General features: G+C 50.3%; 12 protein-coding genes across 12 annotated transcripts; 7 read left to right on the top strand and 5 right to left on the bottom strand.

The window, feature by feature from the left end:
- Positions 1-117: 117 nt before the first annotated feature.
- On the bottom strand, positions 118-1444 carry Z518_09851 (uncharacterized protein; the record flags this gene model as incomplete). Its single annotated transcript, XM_013412468.1, has 3 exons — positions 118-267; positions 319-1296; positions 1355-1444. 3 exons carry the CDS (start codon positions 1442-1444, stop codon positions 118-120), a joined length of 1218 nt encoding a protein of 405 aa, XP_013267922.1.
- Positions 1445-1749: 305 nt separating this feature from the next.
- Z518_09852 (uncharacterized protein) lies at positions 1750-2580 on the top strand (the record flags this gene model as incomplete). The annotated part of the gene is made up of 1 exon (XM_013412469.1): positions 1750-2580. The coding sequence occupies one exon, from the start codon at positions 1750-1752 to the stop codon at positions 2578-2580; it is 831 nt and encodes a 276-aa protein (XP_013267923.1).
- A 928-nt stretch (positions 2581-3508) lies between these two features.
- Positions 3509-4725, top strand: Z518_09853 (uncharacterized protein; the record flags this gene model as incomplete). Its single annotated transcript, XM_013412470.1, has 2 exons — positions 3509-3859; positions 4030-4725. 2 exons carry the CDS (start codon positions 3509-3511, stop codon positions 4723-4725), a joined length of 1047 nt encoding a protein of 348 aa, XP_013267924.1.
- A 936-nt stretch (positions 4726-5661) lies between these two features.
- Z518_09854 (uncharacterized protein) lies at positions 5662-7346 on the top strand (the record flags this gene model as incomplete). Its single annotated transcript, XM_013412471.1, has 2 exons — positions 5662-6192; positions 6249-7346. 2 exons carry the CDS (start codon positions 5662-5664, stop codon positions 7344-7346), a joined length of 1629 nt encoding a protein of 542 aa, XP_013267925.1.
- Positions 7347-7991: 645 nt separating this feature from the next.
- On the top strand, positions 7992-9655 carry Z518_09855 (uncharacterized protein; the record flags this gene model as incomplete). Its single annotated transcript, XM_013412472.1, has 2 exons — positions 7992-8606; positions 8660-9655. 2 exons carry the CDS (start codon positions 7992-7994, stop codon positions 9653-9655), a joined length of 1611 nt encoding a protein of 536 aa, XP_013267926.1.
- A 13-nt stretch (positions 9656-9668) lies between these two features.
- Positions 9669-11860, bottom strand: Z518_09856 (uncharacterized protein; the record flags this gene model as incomplete). The annotated part of the gene is made up of 5 exons (XM_013412473.1): positions 9669-9790; positions 9839-9929; positions 9980-11128; positions 11184-11549; positions 11639-11860. 5 exons carry the CDS (start codon positions 11858-11860, stop codon positions 9669-9671), a joined length of 1950 nt encoding a protein of 649 aa, XP_013267927.1.
- A 296-nt stretch (positions 11861-12156) lies between these two features.
- Z518_09857 (uncharacterized protein) lies at positions 12157-13665 on the top strand (the record flags this gene model as incomplete). Its single annotated transcript, XM_013412474.1, has 2 exons — positions 12157-12741; positions 12793-13665. The coding sequence occupies 2 exons, from the start codon at positions 12157-12159 to the stop codon at positions 13663-13665; spliced, it is 1458 nt and encodes a 485-aa protein (XP_013267928.1).
- A 521-nt stretch (positions 13666-14186) lies between these two features.
- On the top strand, positions 14187-15813 carry Z518_09858 (uncharacterized protein; the record flags this gene model as incomplete). The annotated part of the gene is made up of 4 exons (XM_013412475.1): positions 14187-14291; positions 14360-14430; positions 14482-14773; positions 14836-15813. The coding sequence occupies 4 exons, from the start codon at positions 14187-14189 to the stop codon at positions 15811-15813; spliced, it is 1446 nt and encodes a 481-aa protein (XP_013267929.1).
- A 1082-nt stretch (positions 15814-16895) lies between these two features.
- Z518_09859 (uncharacterized protein) lies at positions 16896-18050 on the bottom strand (the record flags this gene model as incomplete). Its single annotated transcript, XM_013412476.1, has 1 exon — positions 16896-18050. One exon carries the CDS (start codon positions 18048-18050, stop codon positions 16896-16898), a length of 1155 nt encoding a protein of 384 aa, XP_013267930.1.
- A 706-nt stretch (positions 18051-18756) lies between these two features.
- Z518_09860 (uncharacterized protein) lies at positions 18757-20698 on the top strand (the record flags this gene model as incomplete). The annotated part of the gene is made up of 2 exons (XM_013412477.1): positions 18757-19328; positions 19381-20698. The coding sequence occupies 2 exons, from the start codon at positions 18757-18759 to the stop codon at positions 20696-20698; spliced, it is 1890 nt and encodes a 629-aa protein (XP_013267931.1).
- A 735-nt stretch (positions 20699-21433) lies between these two features.
- Positions 21434-22453, bottom strand: Z518_09861 (3-isopropylmalate dehydrogenase A; the record flags this gene model as incomplete). The annotated part of the gene is made up of 1 exon (XM_013412478.1): positions 21434-22453. The coding sequence occupies one exon, from the start codon at positions 22451-22453 to the stop codon at positions 21434-21436; it is 1020 nt and encodes a 339-aa protein (XP_013267932.1).
- Positions 22454-24267: 1814 nt separating this feature from the next.
- On the bottom strand, positions 24268-25557 carry Z518_09862 (uncharacterized protein; the record flags this gene model as incomplete). Its single annotated transcript, XM_013412479.1, has 5 exons — positions 24268-24405; positions 24459-24575; positions 24615-25044; positions 25115-25187; positions 25254-25557. The coding sequence occupies 5 exons, from the start codon at positions 25555-25557 to the stop codon at positions 24268-24270; spliced, it is 1062 nt and encodes a 353-aa protein (XP_013267933.1).
- Between the last annotated feature and the right edge of the window lie 2429 nt (positions 25558-27986).

The raw sequence follows: 27986 nt of genomic DNA on the forward strand, positions 1-27986 counted from the left end.
TCCATCAGCCAAATGAGATTTTCATCAAAATGCAATTATGTTCATCCCCAAAACACCAAACCTAAACATACACTACAAAAACAGATTCGTAGTCGTCAGAATGAGCTACTGTGATGGTCATTGCCCCGAGCTCGAGTCTTTGCTCCCTGGTGCTCTCTGTGTGTCATGTTCATGTACACCACCTTTGGTCACACAATGTTTGATGATCCAAGGATGCCGAAGGACGTCGTCGAGAGGGATTCTCTTTTCGGGATCGAGAACGAGGAGCTTTTGATCTTGTCAATAATGGTCAACCCATGAGATGGGACGATCACTTACTCTGTGTATGAGATCTTTCGCCTCGGCACTCACGAAACTCGGCACCGACATGTCCCCTCGAGCAATTCTTCTTTGCGTCATGATGGGTGTATCTTCAAACGGTGCCTCGCCAACCAAAAACTCATAGGTCAAAACACCCAGACTCCAGAGATCGACTTTCTCGGTGTAGAAATTGTCAGAGCTCCCTGGTTTGAGCATCTCCGGTGGAAGATAATCCAGAGTTCCACACATGGTCTGTCTTCGGTTGTTTGGTGCATGCACTGACCAGCCAAAATCTGAGATCTTGATCTCACCGTGTATGCCGACCAGGATGTTTTCGGGCTTGATGTCTCGATGCATGACGTGCTTCTTATGCAAGTATTTGAGTGCCGCTGCCATCTGAGCGATGTACTGAGCTGCTTTCCATTCTGGGAATCTGTGCTCCTTGCGCAGATGTTTGTACAATTCGCCTTTGCCGGCGAATTCAAGAATGAGGAATACCCTCTTGCTGTCATGGAAATGTCCAAACAGTCTCAGGATGTTGGGGTGTCTCAGATTCGATTGAATCTCAATCTCTCGTCGAACTTGCTTCTCGATCTTGCCTTGTTGCAATTCGGATTTGTGGAGGACCTTCAAGGCGCAAACAAATCCCGAAGATCTTTCTCTGGCAAGGTATACTCGTCCGAATTTTCCTTTTCCCAGGGGCTTTCCTATTTCAAACATACCCAACTGGAATTTTTTGGGGGCATTGGGCTGATCGAAATAGCTTTGCGAACTTGACTGTTTGTGCGACTCAGTGCTCTCATCGGAGGAACGAGCTGATGTCACCGCTTTTCGTCCTGGAGAAGGGGGGAGAGTAGGGACGGTCGTTGTCGTTGTGATTGTGGTGATCTGAGCAGCATTTTGTCTTGATTCACTCGTGGTTGGAAGGACGTATTTGACCAGGTTAGGTCGAGGCTGGTTGGAAGGTAGACTTGCTATGGTTCCTTGACTGGCATTCTGAAAATGATGAGGGTCAATACTGCAGCTCTGTTGGTTGAACAGGAAGATTAAGTACCTGGGACTTGACCACAGTTCCAGTTGGCATTTCATTTTCGTCATTGACGGAGAGATGCTCGAAGCGAGCCTCCAATGTTTTGGTGGCCATGGCACCGATGTCTGGGAGTGGGAAAACCAAGGGGACAAGCCTAAGTAGAGAAACGGTCGTTTGCTGTCGTAGTCGGTGATCTGGCTGTCGTCGGGACGCCGATGAGACTGGGGGATCAGTTTGTGGGGAGGGAGTCGATACGCAGCCATCGGTAAATAACGCCGTCGACCAGACAACGCGGGCTTAGTCAGCCACTGTGTTATCGATACCATTCCAAGTGCGGAGAATAGTAACAACGCCAAAACCACACTCTCATACTGACAACCCCTTGATTCGAAGAGCAAGCAGATACCAACATTGTCGTCATGGCCCTCAATGGACATCAAGCCCCTGATGAGATTAACGCACGCTTTCCTTCCCCCTCCGCTGCTCCTCCACGATCGTTTTCTATCGAGGGTTTCCGCGTCACGACGCAAAAATTACCTATCCTCAAGGCCGGGCCTATCGATGAAATGACCAATAAACTTGGGATTACTCCTCCGGAAATGATTTTTGGTGACAATTTTGTAGCAATTGAGCATGCACGGTCCGGCTGGGGAATCAAGTTTGACGCATTTGGGGCTTTGGACAGGGTCGACAAAACAGGCGAAAAGAGGCTGAAGGTGGCATACTCTAGAGAATGGCATCAAAGCCGAGAAGATACCCACGATATCAAAGAGGTCGTAAAGCCGTTCGACTGGTCCTACACTACCGACTACAAGGGTGACCTGGCTCCTGACGGACCCAAGTTCCAGCAGTCAACGGAAGCAATCCCCCTTGAATTATTGAGGCGACCGGATCCCATTTTGTTCTTTGATGATGTGATTCTGTACGAAGATGAGCTTGCTGACAATGGAATCACTATGCTCTCATGCAAGATTCGAATCATGCCGGCACGACTACTTCTTCTCTGTCGATTCTTCATGAGGCTCGACAACGTGTTACTCAGATTGCGCGATACTAGGGTATATATCGATTTCGAAGTGAAGGAGGTGATTCGAGAGTATGTAGCAAAAGAGGAGACGTATGACAAAGTGCGTGAGGCACTGGCCGGAAGGAGAGACGACGTGGCGGCTGTGCTTCGAGATGCAAATCAAGTGGCTGGCCTTCTGCCCATTGTCGAGAAGACCCTCGAACGGGCCGAGCTGGGAAAATGACGCTGTCTTCGGTAGAGTCAACCGCCCCGTCAAAGGAGTCGACCCTGCAATCCGACATCGTGTGCTTTATCCTTGGACCTTGTGCGCGAGGAAGGCCTATTTCAAGATGCGAAGGTTCAAAAAGAAGACATCAAGATAGCTGCGAAGGCGGCTAATCCATGCAACGGGACATATGCAGTTCAGGGCATCCTGACGAGGCCAAGGTTCGCACGGTCTCTTATTGCAAGATCGAAAAGACCCATATGATGATTATGGCGAACGTTTGGTCTACAGGAAGTCGATGGGCTGAGGAATTTTGTCCGCCGATTTCGCATGGCTTTCTCTCCGATCTGGTTTGAAACAATCCTTTGTCGACGTTTGACGTGTAAGGTCTATATTGAGTGGTGGGTCGCGTTGTGGATCGAGCTCATGAAGAACGAGGACAGACTTCCAACCTCGCTTCATGCTGCATTTTTCCGCGACCGGCGGCAATTCGAGCCTTCGAGTCTAGACCAATGACTGCAACGAGATATCTGCGCCTGACTGAGAGTGCTGGTGTGAACTTCGACGGGCTAAGCAACAAGTGTGAGGGCCAGCTAATTTCCACTGATCCAAAGCGGAATAATGCCAGCGATGTGAAATTTGAAACAGACCAATCACCAGACATCCCACTCTTTTTTCTCGAACTGCATCCCAATCCAGCCTCTCTAGCAGTAAAGCCACAAGAATGCGCCCGCTAGAGTCTTCAACCAGCTCTCTCTGGTCGTCGGCGACTGTTTTTGCGAATCTCCCCCGGCTTGGCAATTTAACCTTCCCCCGCCCCCCCGGCAAAGTCTAGGGGTCTTCCCTGGGCTGCCAAAGTCCACCCTCTTCTTCCCCTTGCGATTTCTGCCATTTCATTGACTCTGCGCGACTGTTTCGTCTTTGGGTTTTCGTGCCAACGGGCACAATGAGCCCATGCAAGGCTCTCTGGGTTTTCGCCTTGATTGTATGCCTTTGCAATGCATTGCCTTCAGTACCAATAGCTACTGATCCGATCCTCACAACTGAAACTGTTCCGACCGTTTTACCCTCTTTAGTTACCATTTATTCTGTTGTCCCCGCTACCGACGATCCCAATGCAATAGCAACAGTTACTACCACAGTCAATGGAAGAGAGACAATCTTGACCACCGCTGGCGGAGTGATCGCTGGGTCGGCGACAAGTACAATCATTTCAACTCTTTCCTTAACAACAAGTCAAGTTGTCGTCAACACTGTTGGGTACTCCACAGTTTTTGGACCGGACCCAACTACACCAGTAAGTTTATACAATATACAATGTTGATCAGGGGCCCCCATCAAAAGGGTGTGATAGGGAAAGAATTCTAGTGTCAGTGGAATATGCTTCTGGATCGAAACCACTTATCTTGTTGATACTGGCTTGCCGTCATTTATATCAACCACAAGGCTAACACATTCTTATTACAGACAACCGATCCTATTGTTGCACCTGCCGCAACTACAAGCACACCAGTCACAGCTCCAACCACGCCATCTGTAACATCTAATGGAGCTTTGACCACATTGACAGGGCCTTCTGTCACCTCTAGCATTGGCGATACTACTGTCAGCCTTGGAAGCTTGACATCGACCTCTGCAAAACCTTCGCCCGCATCACCCACAGCTGTTGGGGCCAGTGGTTCAACCTCATCTTCGCCCAAAGGACTCTCCACCGGCGCCAAGGTTGGTATCGGCATTGGTGTTGCCGTCGGAGTTATCTTGTTGGCTCTCCTTTCGTTCTTCCTTGGCCAGCGCTACTCAAGACGTCGCAACGGCTACGCCAGTAATACCGACAATGATCCGAACGCAGTTGCTGCGGAGGAAAAGGACACATTCCAAGCCGGTCATCCGTACGAACTTACCGGCTCAAAACACCATCCCTCCGACATCTCGACCGGGAAAGGCCATCAGTATTCAAGGACGACCACAGAAGTGGGAAGCGGCACGGAGTCTATGAGTGGTAAATCCTATGACATGACCACTTCTGGTTCTCCCACAAATCACAATGAAACTGAAGAGCTCTCGGCCCTTCCACAACTCAGAGATGACGGGCCAATGTATATTGGCGTGCCCTCGCACATGTCAGGATCAAAACGGTGGAGTATGAAAGAGTATGAGAAGTAACAGGCCTGAAAGTTTCCAAGCGAGTACTTCCGCAGAGGAAGCGCAAAGGGGATAACTGTTGAAGCACTGGTGTCCGAAATGGTTTCGCCGCTAAATGCGTTTGGTCCCATGCCCAGCTCGCCTCGACTAGCGATTTCCCGCTTGCAAAGACTGGTCCTATACGCGTTCTGCACTTCTCCCAGACATCAGATAATCTCAGCATGGATGCATCGGGTCAACAGGCCCCGGCGCCGTCAATGCCACTGCTTCAAGACGAATATTTTTCGATGCAAAACAGTTGGAGTGTGCGACCGTTTCATCGCGTCAGCCAGTGTTCAGGCCGGAAATGAGCTGCATCTACAGACACCAACTCAGAACCACTTGACCGCAAGATGCAGCGGCCAATTTCTCATGTCCCCGACTTCAACAGCTCTGGTGAATTCCAGCCCGCGCAATTCATTGAGCTTCCAGCCATGACGTGATGCTTCAGCTTTATTACGCGGGCCTGTAATTGAGTCACACTTCGTTCTGACACATATTTCTTTTGCTCGTTCACTTGATCGACATTCCCTTCAGTTTATTTTACGCACACGACTTATTTCAGACACCTTGAATCACAACAAGGGGATGGATTGGACAACAGGACCAGGGGCTGGGGAGACCTCTTCGGGGAGGACCTTTGGTATAGAAGATAATGTGTAATATCTAATCTAATCGGCATCTTGCACGTGACGGTGAGCCTCGTTCGACCCAAAGAAGACTAGCCTGCCAAGAACAATCACGTGCATAAATAGCTAAGTCAAGTCTGGCGGATGGCTCCGAATAACCCAACGTCTTGACTTTTTCCTTCTTTTTCACGATTCTAAAAATTGCACATTTAAAACCCCGCTGGCTATTACATCCCCTTCTGTCCATTACAAGACATCCTTTGTGCTCATCTGCGGTGGATGATTCACGATGCCAGCTCTATTGGAGGACCCAGAGTCGGCCGTGGTTTATCGGACATCAGGCCAGGGCCCGTATCCAACCTCGGACAATCCTCAAATTCCATCCTCCATATTCCCCAGGCCTGTCACACTCCGAGATCGCGTTACTGTTGCAACTTTGATACCATTCTTTTCTCCAGATGCCGTTCCCAAGAGACTCCTCTCTTACCTTAATGACAACCTCAATAAAGAAATCGAAAGTGGGGACACTTACCCAATGATCGATCCTTTACCTCTGGAGACCTTTGGACCCTACTGGTTTGGAAATTTTGGTGCGGTTATGGTGCTCGGCGATATCGGAGGCATTGAGGCTGTCACAGAAATGGACCGCAACGGTGCAGACTGGAATAAATTGTGTTTGGGAAGCTTTTATGTCAAGCCAAACTACCCTGGACGAAGCAGTCATGTTTGCAATGGAGGATTTTTGGTGACTCCTGCCGCTCGTAACAAGGGCGTGGGAAAGTCCATGGGCCAATGCTACCTCGATTGGGCGCCTCAATTGGTAAGTAATCGGAGAAGAAGGACTGGTGAGTCTGGCTCGGGCTCATGTTTCACTAGGGCTACACATATTCTGTTTTCAATCTGGTATATGAGACCAACACCGCCTCCACCAGGATATGGGACTCGCTCGGTTTCAAACGCATCGGACGAATTCCTGGCTGTGGTCACCTAAAGTCGTCTGATGAACCTGTTGACGCCATCATTTATGGCAGAGACCTCAAGTCAGACAGTGAAAATGACGTTTCTGAGGAGCGCTTCGACAAAATCCGGTACTATTTAAGACATCAAAACTATCCTCAAGGGGCCGACAGGTCGGAGAAAAGCCGACTGAGAAGTGCCGCCGTTCACTACAAACTGGTTGGTGGTGAAGATGGCGTCCCTGAAAAGCTGTTTTTAAAGGACAAGGAAGTAATCTCAGATCCTCAAGCACAGTACCAGATAGCCAAGGATATCCATCTGCAGGCTCATGGAGGGATCAATAAAACCACGGCCATCATAGCGACCAAGTATCACTGGATTCGGATCAAAGAAACGGTCAGCCATGTGATCAAAAATTGCCCGGAATGCAAGGACGTGAACAAACCACCGATGATTCGCTCAGAGAACCGGCCAGGTCGGAGCAAAACTATCGATGAACCTCCGCCATCATTACCACAACCTCAACCAGAACCAGAACCGGCAACGGACGTACAACGTGCTCCCCCGGAAGAGAATCTTACCGCGAATCATATATCTGATCACGACTTCGCATCGATGCAGCAACCAATGGATCTTGCCAACGAACACCTCGCCGATGCCGATGCACACCTTCACGCATATGACGAGATGGCGATAGATCCGCAGATCATGGAACAGATCGAGGCACAACTGGCGTCTGAATATGAAAACAACCCTCACGCCTATGTTCAGGCCGGGCTATCCCCTTTCACCGGTCCGCCACATCTACAGACGCATCACAATCCGCACGAGTTCGACCACCAGAATCAGAACCATCAGTTCATGCATGATCCCAACCCGGCCATGATGGCTCATGATCATGTAATGGATGATGGTGGCGCAGGCACAGGACTAAGCAACATGCAACCGATGCAACACGTATTGCCAATGGACTATATTGGTCCAAATAACGATCAGCAATACAAACTTGAACAATAAGTTGGGCGCCGGCGTTTGGTTCTTTGATGGAGTATGGCTGAACTCTCTGCCAACTTGGTGAAGGTGGGCTCAGGAGCATTGGCACATATTCAAGGGTACTCTTAGACATGGAGATGTATCGATCAGCAACAGGGGGTTTCAGTGATGTAACTTTTGATGACGATATTCATCTTTCGAGTCAGTCACCGTAGGGGCCAGATGGTCATAGACTGTTGTAGACAAAATACCGCATTTTTGATGAGGTCTCACTTAAAAGCGGGTTTCTTTGCATGACAACATCAAGAGAGAGAAAACGAATTGATCCAACCATCTGTCAGCCATTGTTGGGATAGCATGCTGACATCTTTGACGTACTATCCAGATCCATGGGGTGGCGAGAGTGTGATATTGCTAATTGCCTGTCTGACAAACATGATTCCCCGCACCGGGTCTGCAAAATCCAAATATTGAGTGTAGAGTATTTCCGTCAGACAACATAGAATTTTTTAATTGGTTGGCCATCCATCTGGCAATCAATCGTCGTTGCTTCATTACCGTTCCATTGATAATGCTCTTCCACTGCTTTCTGGGAGCATTGATTCATCTTGCTCGCCGGTGGCAATGACCGTGCAGCTTATATAATTTGTCCGTCATGTCGTCTGATAAATGGACACCATCAAAATAAAGAAGCCATCGCGCCCTCCTCCTCGATTGCGGACCAAGACTGGATGCTATAAGTGTCGGGAACGACGAAAGAAGTGCGATGAGAGAAGGCCAATCTGTACGGCATGTGAGAGACTCCAGATTGAATGCGTATATCGGTCACCAGCGAACCATTCGAATGCGTCGCCGGAGACTTCGCAGGCGTCGCAGCGTACACGGACGCCAGACAGCCTGATCGACTCTCTACCAACCATATCGCCTCGAAATACGTCGTTGTGGCTTCGCCCTGCGGGTTTGAGGACAGAACAAGACTGGAATATATTCCAGTATTGCTCGACGAGATATATTCAACTCCTGACCTCACCCGATGCCACCTCTGAATTTCGAGATGTTTCGTTCGTATTTGCTATTGGCTTTGACGAACCGTGGGTGATGCATGCCGCTCTCGCTCCAGCCGCGCTCCACGCTTCGTGTGCTGCTCTCATTCCCAAGGAAGATGCCATGATCTATACTCAAAGCGCGATCCAGGGACTTCGACAGGCTATTCAGGCTCCGACGCGCCGGCATACTTCCCGGGAACCCTTCCTCGCTGCTACCCTCTTTCTCGGCGTATTCGAGGTGAGTCCCACGCAGTTCTTCGCTCCATAACTGTCGATTTTGATATCTCATAGGACTTCTATTCTTCCCACGCTAGCCAGAGCTTAACTCACTACTGTGCCATGGCCCAGGTCCTAGAAGAACAAGCTGTGATTGTCCCACGATTTGAAATTTCCCAGCTTCCGGTTTTCTGGCGAACGCTACTCGATTCGGTTCTTTATCACTTCTCCACCAGGCTGATATTCGAGCAGGACATTGATGCTATCTGCAATTCGTTCCCTTGCCAGACTGTGGCCAAGTACATTGACGCACTCGAAGGCGAAAGCAAAGGCTCAGGACGGAACTCTTCGATATTACCAGTTCTTGGGAGGACCCCTCCCGGTCTCTTCCTTCAAATCTACCAAATAACATGGCTGAGCAGACAGCTTCCGTTCAACTACGGACATAACTACGCCTTGGCTTTACAGTGCTGGACGGAGTTGGACCACTTTCAGGAAACATGCACTGCCATTGGATCCGAGGATGTCGAACCGACTGAAATCAGTGGCAGCATGGGGACAAGCAATTCTGAGATTGCGGCTAAGCTCTACTTCCTGGCAACGCGGATATTCATTGCCAAAGTCCTCAATCCAGAAGGAGTCTGCAATACTTCTCCGCATATATACACCCTGTTTGCGAAGGGAGTCGAATTGCTGAAGTTATATGATGGCAGCGCACCCTGTGGACAGTTTATCTGCTGGCCAATACTCATCTTGGGCTGCACAGCGTGTCCGGTGACCAACCTGGAAGCAGCAATTGACTACCCCCACGACACCCCAAGCGAGCGGCTTCGCTGGGAAATGCGGGTTCTGATTCAGAATCAACTTTTGGATATTTGGAAGGTGTCTTACTCTGGCTATGTGAGACGTACAGCAGGTGCTCTTGAGCGAATATGGAATCTACCTGATATTCTGATCAAAGCTCCCGATGATGGATATTCGTCAAGTTCTGGGGTAGAGTACGATGGTCTCAATGCTTTAATTTACAAAAAAGGGTTAGGAACAGCATTGTTATCGTCGGGAAGCGCCTAGATGAATATTTCTCTTACGCTCGCTGCTTCAAACATCTATCGACTATCCGTGCCACCTTCAAACACTCCTCATCTCGCATTCGGCTGGTGAAAATCTGAATCGAGCAGGGAGCTCCATCTTGAATCTCCGGTTGATCTGAGGAGTGTGTTAGTCGATGAATTTGATGGCACCATTGCGACTTACAACTGGGCCCGCCTTGTCCTGGTTGCATCTTCATGGCCTCAGGATCCCGGTCCTTGGATGCTTTCGAGAAGGGTATGACACAGGCAGGATACTTCAAAATGTTAGTTAAACACATGTCGCAAGAGATTGGAGACGGCATACATCAAGGACATTGAGGAGACAGGTATAGGGCGGCCATCCAAATGTATCATGGGGAACTGCGGTGCTTTGTGCCGGAGGAGCGATCACAGCATCCAACTTCCTCTCCGACCATATTTGTCGCCAGTGTTCGGAGATTTCTTGTCGTTTGACGGTCAATGCCGCAAGCTTGTGCAAAGAGTCCAGCTTCTTGAGGTCCGGGACGAATCGGTAATTTCCAACGTTTGCCGGTCCATACATCCTTGCCACCGAAGGCACCATGGGTTCACCGCTTGCTCTTGTATGTCCCATCGACGTCTCCGGCTCAAGATTAAAGATCTCGCAGGCCACCTCTGTTGCATCAGCAATATGACAATCGGCAGCACCCAGGGGAATCATCTGGTGGCCTTCAGCTTCAAGCCGTTTCACGGCTTCTGTCAATGCTCTCTTGGCCGGAGGATGGAGTGGATAAAGAGGGTCCTCCGGCAAGATGCCAATCTTGAGTTGAGACGGGGCATCGCCTTTCAGTCGCCGCCAGGGAACGTCAATTGCAGTGGAATCAAACATGGCTGGTGTTGAATCAATGACGGCTTCAGTAAACACTTCCAAAGCTTCGAAATCATTGGCAAGAGGTCCTGCGCAGGCAACAATTGGCTTCAGACCAGGAAGAGAGGGTGAAGCCTGACCTCCATATGGGATTCGAGAGGATGTTGGCTTGAAGCCGTAGGTACCACAACATAACGCGGGGATACGGATCGATCCTGCAACGTCTGTTCCAACACCTAGAGGCGAACCTCGGAATGCCACCAAAGCTCCCTCTCCGCCACTAGAGCCTCCGGCATTCAAGGCCGTGTTATGAGGGTTCAAAGTCCTTCCGAAAATATTATTATCGGAGTCTGCAGTCATGAGTGTTTGAGGGATGTTCGTCTTGACGTAAAGAACCGCTCCCAAACTCAACAGAATATCCACCAACGCTGAGTTTGCCTCCGCCTTCTTTCCGAGGAATGAAATGAATCCGATGGAAGCCTCAGTACCGGTGACTTGGAAACTATCTTTGACACTGACAGGAAGCCCATGCAAGGGACCAAGGATCTTTCCTTCGCTCCTGGACTGATCAAGATATTTCGCCCTCGCAAGGGCATCTTCAAAGAATGTCTCTGTGAGACAAGAAGTCTATTTTCCCCAATCGTCAGTAGTCTTGCGGTTATCCATCAAGTGAAAGGCTCACCAATTGCTGGGCTATTGCAGCCCTTTTGGAGAAGGCTGTCGTGACCTCAAGAGAGGTGAACTCTCCCGAAGCGAGTTTAACTAGCAATTCCGAAACCGTGTATTTCTCGGTGATGTCGATCTCGCGGTCAGACAAAAGCCCCGACTTTCTTGGAATGTCCATGTCAAGCAGCCTATTGGGATACATGTCTAATGGAAAAGCCAGAGATTGGAGAATTGAGGGAGGAAGCTGCCATGCTGCTGGAATAGCCTCTCGACATTGTCGCTGTTTTTGAGCGGCTTTGACCTGCCAGTTGGCTGCATGACTCTGGTCATTGATGCTACCGTCGATAGATCCCATTTTCACCAATTTACTGATTGTCCTATGCTTCCCAGTGAGTAGTGTATAAGTAAGATATCTATCTACTGAATATATACATATTCTTCGTCTGGGAGGAACCTCGGTCCGTAGCTTACCCTCCGGAAGAAGACATTTACTGCTCGATACCCGGTGATATTACGCCTGATTGGATATTCGTTGTCAGTATGTTCTTTATCGACCATCTCGGCATTGTCTTTCATTCCCCCCATCTCGTCGATCCCCTCAACCCCAGCGCCAACGTCGTATATCGCACTTCTCCGCCAGACTCTGACCAATTGGTATTCTTTGCGCCCTCCAATCATATCGGTTTGCGACATGGCTGAACAGCCTCAGAAGCAACGGGACTCTTGACAGGTTACGCAATAGCAACATTGTTGTTAGTGTTTCCGACTTCACGAGCAAACTTAGCTTCGACCCACGTTTCGAAAATCGACGTGTGCTGGCGTGTCTTCCAGGAATAAGGCCGTAACTTTCTTCGCCTGTTGATTGTCCCCCCTACGAGTTTTGCACACTTGTTGTGGCGGCTGAGGACATAGGGCCGAATGAAACATTTGATAAACAGGAACCTTGTCCGAGCCTTGTGAAAGATTCTCGGCGCGAGCGACTTGCGAAGATGGCCGGATCTGATATTTCCTCTCTCCTGCAAACACTGGCCGCAAGGCTGGATAGGGATCCTGGCATTCCGGTTGACAATCCAACTGCATCTTTCTGGCAAGACCCCCCTCACTCTTTTGCTAACCAGCAGTCTCAAACGCTGCCAAAGGCGGCGGACATTGTCATTATTGGTTCGGGAATCACGGCAATAAGTACCGCACAACACTTGCTGAGGCTTAACTCATCTTTAAAGATGGCTATGCTTGAAGCCAGATCTGCCATATCAGGAGCTACCGGCAGAAATGGCGGTCACATTAAGGCTGTTCCCTGGGCTGATTACTACGCTCTCAAGCAGGAGTTTGGGAAAGAAAGTGCAATGAGGATCACCAAATTCCGTCTCGCCCATCTTGATGCCCTTGCCAATGAAGCAGCTGCATTAGGTGAGGCTGGGAAAGCTGGCTTGGTACGTCGTGTTCAAGGTGTGAGTGCGGTTTTCGATGAGGAGACCTGGAAATTGGCGAAGGTCAAACTTGAAGCATGGCACGAGGACTTTCCTGAAGAGCGTGACTGTTGGAGTATCGTCGAGGGAGGGCCAGAGCTGAAGGTATGGCGGTTGTGCTGATGTCATCCGCAAAATCAACTGACCGGTACACAGAAATTGGGAATTATCAATGCCTACGGTTGTATTAAGGGCCCTGCAGGAGCTGCCTGGCCATACCGCCTTCTCGGATGCGTATTATCGCGGATGTTAGAAGGCGGACAATTGTCACTCGACACCAATACGATTGCAGAACATGTCCGTCGAAGTCGCTCAACAACTCACCCGTACGAGGTTCAGACATCAAGAGGCACGATATCCGCTAAACATGTCATTCATTGCACCAATGCCTACGCAGCACATTTGCTTCCTGCGTTGAAAGGCAAGCTTTGGCCGCTGAGAGGTCAAATGACAGTACAATCAGTACCTAACGATTTCCCACGAGTCGGTGCAGAGAGATCGTGGAGCACTGTGTGGGCTAAAGGTTTTGACTACGTCACACAGTCTCCTGACGAAGACGGCTCTTTGTACCTCGGAGGCGGCTTCTTCCAAGGCGGACCGGAGAAAGATGAAGACGTAGGAAATACGGATGACAGTCAGTTGAGCGCAGAGTGCTTGAAGCATCTTGATACAGTGCCGTCCAAGGCCTTTGTCCATGGGACAGGCGCCAAAACACAAAGAAAATGGACTGGCATCATGGGATTTACTGGCGACGGATTACCGTTAGTAGACCGTGTAAGAAGCTTCCTTTCTGGACGAGAGGACTGCGATTCCAGTAATGGCGGTGAATGGATCGCTGCTGGGTGGGATGGGTATGGAATGGTTCATTGCTGGCTGGCTGGAAAGGGGCTGGCAATGATGGTGACAGGGCAGGAAACCGGTATTCGTGATTGGTTCCCCAAGGATGAGTTCGCGTGTACGAAGGCGAGACTGGACAAGATGAGTCCTGAGGGGGCCCTGAAACGATTCCTTGGACTTTTGCAGACGTAGAGGGGAGATCAATTCGACATCCGAGTCCCGATCCGACCCAGACGATATGCAATTGCCACATGGCCGCCTTGTATACGGACATCATGTTGCATAATGAAGACGATATACGTACGTCGTACCCCACTCTGTCGAGACAAGACCAGAGAGGCAGTCCTAAAGTCGTCTTGACCTTTTCAACCCGAGGGGCCGCTAACAGCGCGCATTGGGAATTGATTGGAGGAACTAAGAGCGACATTATCGCAGTTCAGCGATTTAAGTTCGGACTTGAGCTTTATCAAAAGTTTCCTCGGCACTTCTTGGAGGTGCCCGGCCGTCAATTAATGGGCAATGGATGATAAGTCGCTGTTCGCAAAGAGTCTCCCAAGGATTTCTAGACATCGATAACAACAATCCCGCCGTGGCATATCTCTGCTACTATCAATACTGCTCTACAAAAGGGTCTTGGATTTCCCCCCTTTCTCGTCAGGCTGTTCCATCTCCATACATCTCTCATTTGTGATTGGAACATATCTCCATTCAAGATGACTCTCGACAGACTCCCCCCCGGGACCCAGCGTATTGAGGACAAAACAGGAGAGAAGATTCTCCTTGCACCTCAGCCAAATGCGGACCCAAATCAGCCCCTAGTGAGTATATGTCTCTACACCACGTTCAAACCACGAATAAGCCACGAATCCTCACTGTGTTGCCATAGAACTGGTCGAAATTCCGTAAGGCCCTGCATATGACGCTCCTCTGTTTCTATGCCTTGATGGTCTTTGCTATGTGAGTCCTTCGCCTAGCCCGTCGTCACCGATCGAGACTGACTCTTCTAAGTCTCTGCGTTGCAGTTCCCCTCTGGCAAGATTTCAATACCGAGCTCGGTATGAGCTATGCGGTCCTCAATGATGGCTATGCAACCAACATGGCCACCCTATCTGTTGGATGTATCATTTTCGTCCCCATCGCTCTCCGCATCGGGCGACGACCGGTCTATATCCTTACAGCACTGGTTATGCTTGCTGCTGCAATCTGGCAGGCCAAGATGCGCACCGTGGGAGACATGATTGGGGCCAACGCCATATCTGGTCTCGCCGGCGCTGTCAACGAGGCCATTTTCCAAGTCACAGTATGTCGACCTCTCATCGCTTACCCTATCATGTACCTTAAACTCATGATCTCTATCTCCAGGTTTCGGACCTCTTCTTCGTCCACCAACGAGGCACCATGAACGGAATATACCTCGTCGTCGTCATCATTGGCAACTACCTTGGTCCCGTAGCAGCGGGCTACGTCGCCGTCTCCCAAGACTGGCGCTGGTGTTTCTGGTACTGCACAATCTTCATGAGCATCGTTACACTCGCCATGATCTTCCTCCTGGAAGAAACCAAATATACTCCGTTAGTCCTTGAGGGTCGCGAAGTGGTCGTTTCCACCACTCAAAAAGACCACCTTACCAAAGTCACCAGCTCTATCAAAAGCGCACTGGGCTCTATTTCCGTCGATGCAACTGAGGCCGCTAACAACGACCGTCGCCGCCTTGTCGAGATCGACGCTTCCATCCCTATGAACTCGTACTGGAAACGCCACAGGTTCTTCAGTCTCGACAAGCAAACTACCACTGAACGCCGCCGTCTCTGGATGCATTTCTACCAACCATTCCAAATCCTGTTCACTTTCCCTGCCGTCATGTTCGCCGCGCTACAATATGGTTTTCTTATCGCGATGCTGGCCATTCTCGCCGTTACACAGGCGACATTATATCCATTCCCACCGTACAATTTCTCGCCAATCGGCGTGGGTAACGTATGTTCTCTCAAGCCTTGTCCCGTGTTGTCCGAGACAATCATTTTCTTCATCCTTCCCTGGTTGTCAACCAAGCTATTTCTCGCGAAAATCGTGCACATATACAGTTTCATGAAGCGTAAGGTTCAAGGGACCTTGTACATCTTGAAACATTACATCTGCCATTTCTCTAATCTATCAGACCAGAATCCGACGTCCTTGAATCCATCATATGACCAGATTGCTGACACGAGTTTTGGGGGAACAACAGATGAACTTGCCCCCTGCTATTGGTGCTGTGCTTGGCAGCTTATTTGGAGGTCCTCTGAACGATTATTTCATCTTACAAGTCGCGAAGAGGAGGAGTGGTATATACGAGCCTGAGACACGGCTGTGGCTGTTTTTGATCCCGGATTCTGCATGCCGATTGGTTTGTTCATGTATGGATTAACTATTTCAAAGGTAGGTGAATACTCACTCAAGTTTGACGTCCCCCGTTCAGGAGACCTAGCGAATGAGATATATATATATATATGTTGACGGGGTTTCTGTATTCTAGGGGATGTCATGGCCCATCAACGCGGTCGGGGCCGGATTCATTGGCGCAGCGATCGGAGGCTGCGGCGATATTGCGTTGACTTATTGTCAGGATTGTTACCAATATGTACGTCAAACCCTTCTCAACCAATGACCCTCTTTCTCCCCTTCCTCTTTTCCTGTATTCTCTTTCTCCAGAGAGCAATACTTACCCCATTCTCCCATTGCTTTAAGAGATCGACAATGATGACTTTGTGAAACATCTAGATTCTCGGCGACGCACTCACATCCGTCGTCTTCGTGCGGAATATCATTTCTACCGCTCTCGTCTTCGCCATTACGCCGTGGATGAACAATATGGGCGTCTACGATATGTTTGTTCTACTCGGCTGTTTGGGTATTGCTGTCGCATTGACGTGTGTGCCGTTGATTGTTTGGGGACGGACATGGCGGGCAAAACTTGCGGACAGGTATGAGCATTTTGCTGCGAAGCAGTATTGATACGCAAGAGAAAAGAAAAGTTGGGTGTATAATGGGTTATGATTTTGGATTTGAGCGCGAGTTATGTTCTGTTATGAGTTGGACGGCAAGTTCAGGCCTGTGGAAGGCCTGGTAGCCTCTCTCAAATGTGAAGCCGTGGTTAGGTATGTGCTATGCTATACAATGCTATATGCTATGAAGCGACGAAAGATTCTCGCTTGATGTTCTGTCCGGTTCTAGGTCATGGGTCTAGGTTTGTATGTTACTTTTGTTCGAAAGGCCTGGCTTGACGAGGCCGAATGAAATACATATCCTCTCAAGAATCCTACCATATACTTCCTGTATCCTCCCTATGTACCTATGCATGCATACAAGACTCGAACTCATTTCGCCAACAATCACAGGCTGGCGAGCTCGACATCTTCGTCCACCCTTCACCTACTCAACTCTCAATATTTATCGTATGTTGGCACTACGTAATCTCTTTTCCCCTCAGTGCTCAAGAGCACAACGACAGCATCCCTATTATTCAAACCCGCCGGCTCCGGATCCGTCGCCGCAGCCTTCCTCAACGCCGCCAGCGCTGCAGCACCACAAGGGCCTGCATTCACACCATGCCTCTGCAAATACTGCACGGCGTCATGACACTCCGCGTCCGAGACCGTGATGGCGGCATCGACCCCCTTCTCAAACACCGGCCATGAAATCGGCGATACCGTCCCGCAATTCATTTCATTCATAATTGTCGCTGAGGTTGGGATCGGGCTCCATTTGCCCGCCTGGAGATTCTGGTACAGACACGCCGCAGTCGTTGGCTCGACTGTCAATACCTTTACGTATCGTCTGTTTGATTTACAATGTGCAATGGCCGCATGGCCCAGCGATCCGACGCCAATTGGCGTCACAATTGCCGTGGCCTTTAAACCTTGCCTGGCGAGTTGGTCCTCCACTTCGAATAGGAGCGTCGAGTAGCCCTCAACGGTCCAAGCCGGGATCTGTTCGTAGTTTTCGAACGCGTTATCTTGCACGAGCAAGCCGTTGTTGGGAGTTGCTTGGGACTCTCTATGCGCCATAGCCACAGCATCGTCGTGAGAACCGTCACAGCCACAGGAGGCACCTTCCTTCTCGATTTTCTGTATCGTCCATGCGTCGGCGAATTTCGACATGAATATACGCACGAGAATGCTGAGTAGTTTGCCCATGCGCGCTACCGCGCGGCCGTGGTTGCCTTCGGTTGCGGCGAAGAGGATTGTACCGGCTTTCTGCGCGGCAGAGGCGATTTCGTCGAGGCTCGAATTCGAGTTGGGGATTGGATCTGGATCTGAGTTGGTGTGATTTTGTGTCTGCAAGTCAATGATGGCGCGAACTACGCCCCATGATGCACCCAGGATTTTAAATGCAGGGAGACTGAGACGACTGCTCTCGTCTTTCACGAAGATGGTGTTGACGCCTAGCTGTTTTGAGAGGTCGGGGAGAGGGATCAAGGGGGTTTCTTGGTAACCTTGAAGACGACGGTGGAAGGCTTGAATCGGTGCCATGTCTGTGTTATCGGTATATATCCACGATTTTGCATCGGGATTGGTGTAGATTGATGAGGTGGACATGGTTGTATCAATGATTGTACAGATCAGAAGAGCAGCGTTTTAGGCTGAGATGTTAGCGAAGGAGGTGGAGGTTAGAGCCTTGGAGTCCGCTTCGTTCAATGCCTCTGTAGAATGTAAAGAGCACCCGTCTCGTCATCAGGCTGTGCCATGCCCTGTTGCATGATCATCTCCTGGTCGATGCACGCTTATAGCTCTCTCAACTGAGGATTGTCAGTATTTTGCCTTGCTTTGCCTCTTTTCATTTCTTACATACACTTCGAAACAAAAGAGGAAATGTCCCATCAAGAATCGAACTTGTAAAACAACAGGCTTTTTTCCGTAAACTCCAGGTCCGGTGTGAAACAAACCCACAATTTAGAGGATATGGGAATTCTCGGATCGGAGATATTTTAGTCCGCGCTGCCCAATCGGAATTGCGGATTATAGCCCCAAGGCTGCAGGAAGTGTAAAATTCTTGAGGAATCAGCTACGCCACACTATTCCAGCCTCAGGCCGAAAGCCACGGGGCTTGCAGCTATTGGTCGCCTCGTTACTAGGCAATAAGCCTATCGAACAGTGGCCGACTTCTCTCGTCATTCCATTCGCAAGGGTAGCTTTTCTTGCCACCAACTGATTGGCCACCCACAGTCACATCGCGGCCCAAACGCTTGTGCCGGTCACTCAGGTTCTCGCTGCTGACGCAGTCAAGCAGACAACGAATCTGTCCATGGCAGGAGGCGAGGTGAAAAGGAAGAAGGCTCATCGCAAGCACGGTGACACCAGAACATACAAATCACACAAACGATCCGAAGATGACACCACAACACTCAAATCTGTCGTTACCACTGACCGTCCCGCCGACATTGACGCTCTTCGAAAGGCAAGACTCGCATATATAGCCAAATCACCGGACGAAAGACGAAAAGAGATGAAATATGAATATGTGAAACGGTCCAGGACGGTGTCGCAGGTGGGTGGGGAAGGAGAGAAGCGACACAAGACACCTCGCCATCGTTCTCCAGATCGAGAAGGCACGCGAACAGAGCGACGCTCCACCAAGCGCCGCACAGACGATGAGAGACGCCGAACGCCCCGAGATGATAGCGAAGACGAATATGTGTATGAAAAACCAAAGAAAACGTCGGTTCATGACGAAGCGCATACGAAAACGTCCACAAGGCAAAGGACAAAGACCGCAGAACCGAATATGAGGGGAATAGACGAAAGACGACGGATACCAGAGCGCCGGCACACAGAACCGGCGAGACAGATAGAGTCGCAGGATGTAGATCAAGAAGAGTAAGTGGTGCCTTTGCCCTAGATATTTGCTCATGCTGATCGCCTTTTCCAGGCAACCTCGAGGCGCAGACCAGTGCGAACCACCACAACCACAACGTCCAAGCACCGTTTTGATCGAAAAGCCCCAGCGGCCCTCTCTCAAGAGAAGCGCAACATCCACAAGACCAAAGACTGAAGTGAGCAGTATAAAACCGTCGGAGGCGAATGTGACTCCCAAGAAGGCCCCCAGTCTCCTCAGCGGATTCCTCCCTCCCAAACCGGTACCAGCGAAGAAAGTCTCATGCCTGACATGTGGCGCCGACGATATCCCGATTTCTCAATCAGCCCGACTACCATGTACGCATCGAATGTGCAATTCATGTCTCAAGCGGATTTTCACCATGTCCGTCAAAGACCCAGCGCACATGCCTCCTCGATGCTGTACAGATCAGCACATCGACCTCAAACACGTTGACAAACTCTTTGACCAAAAATTCAAGGTTCTATGGAATCGGAAGTTCGACGAGTACAAGACCAAGAACCGGATATACTGTCCGGCACGGAAATGTGGGGCTTGGATCAAGCCGCATTATATCACCGTTGAAAATGGTCGCAAAGTGGGACGTTGCAAGCAATGCAAAACCCGAGTGTGCGCGATTTGTTCGCAAAAAATGCACACGACACGCGACTGCCCCAAAGATCCGGCGACGAAAGCCTTTGTCGAGGTCGCGAAAGCCAAGGGCTGGCAGCGATGCTACAACTGTTCTGCAATGGTTGAGCTGAAAGAGGGATGCAACCATATGACGTGTCGCTGTACCGCGGAGTTCTGCATGGTGTGCGGCTTGAAGTGGAAATCATGCGATTGTCCCTGGTTCAATTATGAAGCCGTCGATGAGCACCTTGGTGACCCAGTGCGATACCAACAGGAACTAGACCGGAGGAGAGATCAAATTGATCGAGATGAAGCGCTGGCCCGACGCATGCAACAAATGGGTCTGGGCGGCAATGGAGCTGATGACCGAGAGGAAGTTTTGCGCCTCGGTAACGCGGCTAATCATCATATGAACCAGAACTTCATCCAACAGGCACGCGAAGCGTTGACGGCCAACTATGCTCAAGCCGGTCAAGCGGCCAGAGATCTTCTGAATGGGTTTGTCATGGGTAGGGAGAATCGTCTGCCTGGAATGCCGATGCAGATGGACCAGATGTTGGACATGCTGGGTCAGGGCCGTATGCATGATCCGGCAGAGGAGATGCAAGGCCAAGGTCAGGCCCGCGGACCTGGAAGACGACCGACGGTGAGGCGAAGAACGGCTGGGCCAGATGCAGCCGGAAATCGTGGAGATGAAGAGAGGCGCTTTCACGATTGGGCTAACAATGTGGCGGCATGAGCTCAACCAGTGGGTTAACGAGAGATATGCGACGCAAAGCGGACGCCGAGTTCGACAAACGGCTATGGATATGGATGTGAACACGGATATGGACCTCAACCGGATTCGGCGTCTGGTTGCTGGATGCCAAGGTCTCTGAGGATGGAACGGGAAATTTCACGAATGGTTCCGAAAAGACGCGATGGGAATAATGTTCTTATTTGCTTTGACAGCTTTGCTTGGTATATGACGACGACAGGACTCATGACCTCTGGGCCCCTTGCTCAGGGAATGACTTTGCCTTTTCCGCTGGGATAGCACCGGTGTCTTGCTCTGGAATGCCCGCTTTGTGGGTTCCTGGTTATCGGTATGTTTCCGTGGATCTGGGTACCGGCGAATAATACGTATACATATTGCATATTTTGAGGCTATGGCCGTGATATCTAGGCGAGAATGAACGTTCATATATGCTGTCTTCACCCGTTGACGTTCACATTTATGAGCGGTGAGCTGAATTGGGAATTCGTTGCTTTTGATTTACTAATTAATCTTTTCGCAGGACCTTTTCTTTTGAGATGACCTTTTCCTTCTATCCTGGCCGGATGGTCTTGTCCCTTACCTTTGCGCTCCTCGTCTTCCCATTTTGTGATTTCTGTAATCAGTGACCTCTTTTTTCTCTCTTTTACCTCTTAACCAAACAATATGGCGTCTCTGTTCAATCTCACTTCGTCTCGGACTCATGCCCACACAAGCAGTTCACTGGCTGAACAACGTTTCCAACTCCTTCGCCACTGCATCACCCACTTCAACCGTTGAACTATTCCCACCAATATCCCTCGTCACGATCCCCTTGTCAATAACGATCCTCACCGCCTGTTCGACCAATACACTCTCCCTCGCCATATTCAAACTGTAAAGTAACATCATTGCCACGCTAAGGATTGCTGCCACCGGGTTAATCACGCCCTGGCCTGCAATATCCGGCGCGGAACCGTGAATTGGTTCGTAGATCCCGTTGCACAGACCCTCCCCATCAGGCACGCCACTGAGACTCGCGGAAGGCAACAGGCCCAAACTGCCCGGGATAACGGATGCTTCGTCGGAAATGATGTCGCCGAACAAGTTCGAAGTGACAATGACTCCGTTGAGTGCTCTTGGGTTCTTCACCATGATCATTGCTGCGGAATCGATCAGCTGATGCTCGAATTCTAGCTGCGGGAATTCCTTCTGCATCGTCTCCGTCAATACACGGCGCCACAGTCGACTGGTCGCGAGCACGTTCGCTTTATCGAGACTCCAGACTTTAGACGGCGGGTTCTTCGCCAGCGCAAGACGCGCCGCGAGACGCGTGATGCGCTCGATTTCTCTCCGGGAATACGGTTCGCGGTCCTCAGCCCATTCGTCGGCGCCGTCCGAGGGGTTCCCTTCGACACGATCCCCGAAGTAGATGCCGCCCGTCAATTCGCGGACGATCATGAAGTCGGTGCCGGTGCAGACTTCTTCTTTGAGCGGCGAGCGGGCAGTAAGGGACGGGGACGCGAAGAAGCAGGGGCGCAAGTTTCCGAACGTGCCCATCTCCTTGCGGAGCTTGAGCAGGCCTTGTTCAGGACGGATCTTGCCAACGCCGTATTTGGGGCCGCCGATGGCGCCGAGCAGGACGGCGTGCGCAGATTTCGCGGCGGAAAGGGCCGAGTCTGTTAGGGATGTGCCGTGGGCATCGATCGAGCACTGCGTGAGGATGAGGGAGGATGTGAGTAAGATAAGGGAGATGTACATTAGATGATAATCGTAGCATTGAGACAGTCGCAGGGACACGGACAAGAGGGACGGCTTCGATCAACTTATGCACCCAAGGGAACGGGCAAGATGGAATAGAAAAGGATTGATTTGAATGGCACTCACCCCCCCCAGCAAATGGTCTTGAAAATTGAACTTGACGTCCTTAGAGCATTTCTCCACAACCTTGAGAACCTGCATGCGGGATTGTAACAGTCAGCAACTTTAATTGCTTTGACATGAACCGTAGCGTTCGTCTTCGTATTCCGACACGAACCTTGACGGCTTCTTTCGTCACCTATGCATTTATACCAATTGAACCGTTAGCCACGCAAAACCCTTTGGCGTATTAAGAGATTGTTCTGAAATTGCAAGGGGAGAGAAACAAACCTCCGGACCCGCGTAATCCCCCGCGAAAACCACAATGTTGTACGTAGGCATCTTGATTCTTTGGTCTGGAACTTGAACTTTGGCTTTTGCTTGTTCTCTATTCTTCGCCAATATCACTCACTCTCTTCTTTTTGCTTGGTATGATATGTCACAAGGGAGATCTTTCGTTTCCGAGGAAAGGAGGAGCAAAGCCAAAGAAAGCAACGAGATGAGATCAGAGGTGGTGTTGTTTAGAATCAGATTGTTTCTGAATGGATGGATCAAATGTTAACGTCTCTGGCCTGGCCGGTATCGGGTCTCTGGCTCAGGCACTGCAAAGAGAAGTTTTTGATGCCGGCCCGTAGTTCCACACTGGACAAGCGAAAGGACGATGGACTCGAGCGATACAGAAATTCAGATGATGCATCAACAGCTTCAGATATCTGCAGATAAAATGGCATCGAAACCCAACGGCGAATTGATCCACCTTTTGGAACGGAGTCACGTGATGTGCATAGACCACGTGATCGCATGCCCAAAAATCTGTCTGCGAGCGGCTTCTTCCTCCATAATACCCTCGCGCTCACGTATTGGTGCATATCTCCTCTCGGGAAGCGGCTGCATCGCGTATGAATTCATCACTGCCGTCTTTTCCCCCGAGGGATATGACAATCGTGAATGAACTAACCGACAAGGTCCCCAGAGTTTCCACAGGTAAAAGTTTCCTTGATGTTACTAACCGAGGTCAGCCGTCAACGTTCAAAGGTGCCTCCCTGACAGCATCTTTCTGGCCACTTATATCAATCGATTCCACTAGACACGAGATAGAGACTCCCCCTTTTCCTGTTGTCCTCGGCAGGGTGCAGCTGAATCAAAATGACTTTGCTATCAAATGGTTCAGATTCCCAATTTGGACCAGCGTATTCAGGACCCTTTAGAAACTTCGAATTCATCCTCCTCTCTGAAGAAACAAGCCCGACCACTGTGCCTGCCACCACTTTTCTCATTACAACTGGAGTCGGGCCAGTATGGAAAGTCACAACCTTTTTCGGCCGTAGATCATCCAATCTCTGTTAAATTGGGCCGTCTTCTTTATGATAGAGAAGATATCTGATGTCGGTGTCCTTGTTGAAATCTTCATACAGCTTATACGTGAACACAGTTTCCTGGTCCTCAAGTCGCCAGCCGGAGGGGGAGTTGACACTCAAGGCGAGAGCTATCAGAGTAAGAGTAAGAAGACATATAATGTTGAAACGCATTGCATCAATAATGAGTGGAATTATTTGTGGACGACATCTCGAACAAGTCCTCGAGTGAGCCACGTTCAGAGAGAAAATTTGCCCTTGGACTTTTGGGAAGAAAGCCCGCCCACCACTCCGAAGTTGAGGAAAGTGGGAGAAGTTGTGACTGTTGGTGGGAGAGACAGCAGCCGATGTTCTCTCTCATCAATATGGCTTGTATCTCACGTCAGCTCCTTTCTTGATTTTTGATGCTTTGGATGGAGTCCCTGATGGAACTTTGGTTTCAGATGCGGCGAAGGCTGCAATTCTTCCATCTTCCCCCGCCGTAAAAATGACTCCGCTCTGGCAAGTGTCAATAATGTGACATCCTGTCGACGTGGTTGTTTTCAGCTTACGGGTTCGTCCGCAAAGATCGAGCGAACGACTTCCCCACCATGAGCATGTTCAAGGACAATGCGCTGATCAAGATTGAGCTGGTGGGCCCGATCGATTTTGACCAGATCTACTCTCGACTTGCTGCCCAATCCAAATTAGTAAAAGACGGGCTGGACGCGGTGTGAGTCAGCTCGCCTATGTGATCCACAAGCCACGATGTGGTCCGGACCAGAGTGTACAATGTCAATCACATATTCACAAGGGACGACTGGTCTCAAATCTCCCAGCTGATCTGGTGGTATCTCATTTTCTTGTGCATCTGCGTTTGTCGATTCGATGGTGAGAGAATGCAGAGCAAGGTTCTGATCTGAACTCAAGGCGTAAATGTCGGATGGACCAAGAAATCCGGCTTTGTGGATTGGACCATGACTGACGGCTTGGACAAGACTATCTTCCTCTTCTGGGATCTGGATGTTGAAAATGCTGACCAAGCCATCATCGCCTCCAGAAAGAAGCAGGTTATGCTGGGATGGATGGAAGTTCAATGCAGTAACCTCGTCGTTGATCTCGGTATTTTGCCAGCGTATTTTTGTCTGTCTACGATCCCTGTCGATGATGTTATTCAATGTCTTGCCAACGCATCAGCTGCATGGAAACACAAATAACATGGGCCCACCAAATAGAGACGAGAGCGTCGCTTCCAAAAGCCACATCATGGCCTTTACAAGCTAATGCATCGACAGGTTTTTCTGGCAGATGAGGGGTCAATTAGTTGCTCTGGCTATGGCTGGGGAGGAAATCGTGAGAATCAGTACCTATTCGAAATTGGGCAATTTTTGATGAAGTTCGGATGTCGAAAAATGCAACGACTCCATCACTACCGGCACAGATTGCTGTTGTTCCGGTATCCGCGGAAACTAGGGATGTGAGACCATGGGGAACATTGGGGATTCTGGTCAGGTCGGATGCACGGAGACGATCTCTCGGTAGAAGTAGGAGCTCGTCAGCAGAGGTAATGGTGGCGAGGGCACGGTCGGCGAGAGGGGTTATGGCAAAGATGTAGACATCTTGGTGTCGGGACGGTGAACAGTTGCTCAGCTCGTGATAGATTTGTAACATTGTCGATGCGCCGGAGCTTAGCGCAGAAGCGAAGGTGACCCGCCGTCCAACAGTGAACCGATTGGGTGGGCCTCAGGGGACGGGCCGAGCGGAAACAGGAAACAGGAAGCCGGAGACGGTGAGTAGCCTGATGGTGAAAGCAGAGATGAAGTTCGGGATACATGCAGGATAGGCGGACGACTGTTGCGATGACAGTGTGGGATTCGGAAGACGCAATTCTTGGCGGGATACATAATTGGCTTACATGATAATATCCTAACTATCTTGGGGTTAGTATCTCACTACGGAACCAAACTGTCGGGTCGAGGTCACATGATCACATGCCGATGCCCATCATCTTGTCTGCAACGGGAAATGCGAGATGCTCGTCGTCGCCGTGGCGGGATCGAGATGCAGACTAGCAGTTCAATCACACCTGTATCACATCTACTACCTAGCAAACCCACCAAGCTCCCTTCAATTGCTCGCCATTGTTCGCCTGACAACCCATTAGAGTTTCAACATGTGCCGGACTTATCTTCTTTGCTACATGTCCCAGCTAGGGTATGTCTTGCAGGCCCAGGGGGATGGGGAAGTCATACAGCGCAGAAGTCGCTTTGGTGGGCGGGGGTGCACCGATCAGTCGCTAGCTGTCCAGCCACTTGCCATGCCTCGTGCATCCCATCCAACTTTCATCCCAACTCGACGCCTGGGGCAGGTCCGAGAATCGGAATTTTGCAAGTGGAATTATGGATCTTTCACGGACATGTCACGTTCTGCCTGGGATACGCACCCGAGGATGAGGATTCTCGGTCCGTTTTCTATTCATTTGTCTGGCCCGAAACCCCCCGTTCTCTGTTCTTCTCTAGTGTGCTGTCCCTGGTTGTGACCAACTCCAGGATCCTTGGCAGCCTGGCAGAAACAAATCTCAAATCATGACTTAACATGCCGAATCCCATCTGAAAAGGATGTGATTCCTTCGGCTCTGTTCCATGAGTAATAATGGAATGCGTGGATATGATGCCTTGTGGCAGCGGATGAGCATGTATTCCAGGAAGTAAGACGGCAGGGCGTACAACACAATGCATCCCGCTTCCTGCACATTGCATTGAGACTAGCAGTTCTTATTTCACTAGACTCAGAATACCGTGGTCGCTTGATCTTCAGGCAACTTGCGGTGAGTTCGAGGTTCGAGTTCTGTAGTGGTATTCAACAAGACAGCCCCGACACTTGCGAGTCCGTTATTTGTTCTGAATCCCACACTTTTCCTGGTTTCAGCCTCAGTCCTGGCGATTCTCTTGCCCAGAGACATTCTAGCACCGTGGAGACGCTCAAGGTCGTAAGGTCGTAGAATAACCTAGGGAGGCATTCCGTCCATCACTGGTGTCGGCCCTGTCCTCGGTACCAGAAGAATTCGTGAGACTTGGTGGAACGAGCCGGGCGAGCTGCGGAGTGGATATGTGCAGTTTCCGTATTGCCGGAAATCAACAAAAACTGCGGGCTTTGAAGCTAAACTCTCTGACGACTTCGGGCCAGGTCATTGGGTACCGACACGGTGGTAATCGAGATGATTGGGACGATTTGGGCGCTCCCCCTCGAGGAGGGAGGGATCTTTGAGCATCAACGTGTGCGTGACTCTCGTTTCTTGCAGATCTCTGTGCTCTTTTCCGCGCTGAAAGGTGTGAGGCGGACCCTGGCAGCATTGTGCACACACGAAGAACACGAGGGAGAAGTTAAACCGGTCAGCGGCTAGTGCTCAAGGTGATTGGAAGCGAGGAGTGGTGGGTGGGTGTGTGTGTGGGCGAGGGAGTGTGAAGAGAAAACCCGAGAGAATGGAACAGAGGAGCGCCTTACTGCCCAAGGTCGACTTGTAGCTATGTGGTTGGTGTGTCTGGGGCTTCGGCTCGCCTCTGACATTGGGCCTTCTGCCCACTAGAAACTCCGTAGAGAACCAAATCTTTGGCGCTCTAGCCGTTTAGCTCCGAGTCGATTGCGACATTATCACGGTGGGGGATCATCACTGTAAGAAGGACACGCTCTGCATCCAACGGATTAGCTTCTTGTCGCCCGCCTCATACAGTATATACGCCGCCCTGCAGAGTCCGATGCCTCTGGCGGCAACTCGATTTCCTTGCTAAAACTCTACTCCGCGGTATTCCTTCCCCCATGATCCTTGCTTGAAACCACCCCGGTATGTCAGTTGTGGCGGCATCTGCTTCGGTCGCTGTCCCTCCGAATTCTGTTTCCGTACTCCCTCCATTTCTCATCTAAACTTCTATTTCCCCTAGGCTTGTTGAGCTGTCTTCTGGCCGGATGTCGGTGGCCTCACGCAGCATCCATCCTTCACCCTTCCAATCTTCTTCATCCTCTTTTTCATCGACCGCCATTTGATCGTTCCGTCAATTCAGCCGGTCACTGAGTCACTCAGTCAGTCCTTGCGGATCAAAGCC

Source organism: Rhinocladiella mackenziei (assembly GCF_000835555.1).
Source record: "Rhinocladiella mackenziei CBS 650.93 unplaced genomic scaffold supercont1.8, whole genome shotgun sequence".
Classification (NCBI taxonomy): domain Eukaryota; kingdom Fungi; phylum Ascomycota; class Eurotiomycetes; order Chaetothyriales; family Herpotrichiellaceae; genus Rhinocladiella; species Rhinocladiella mackenziei.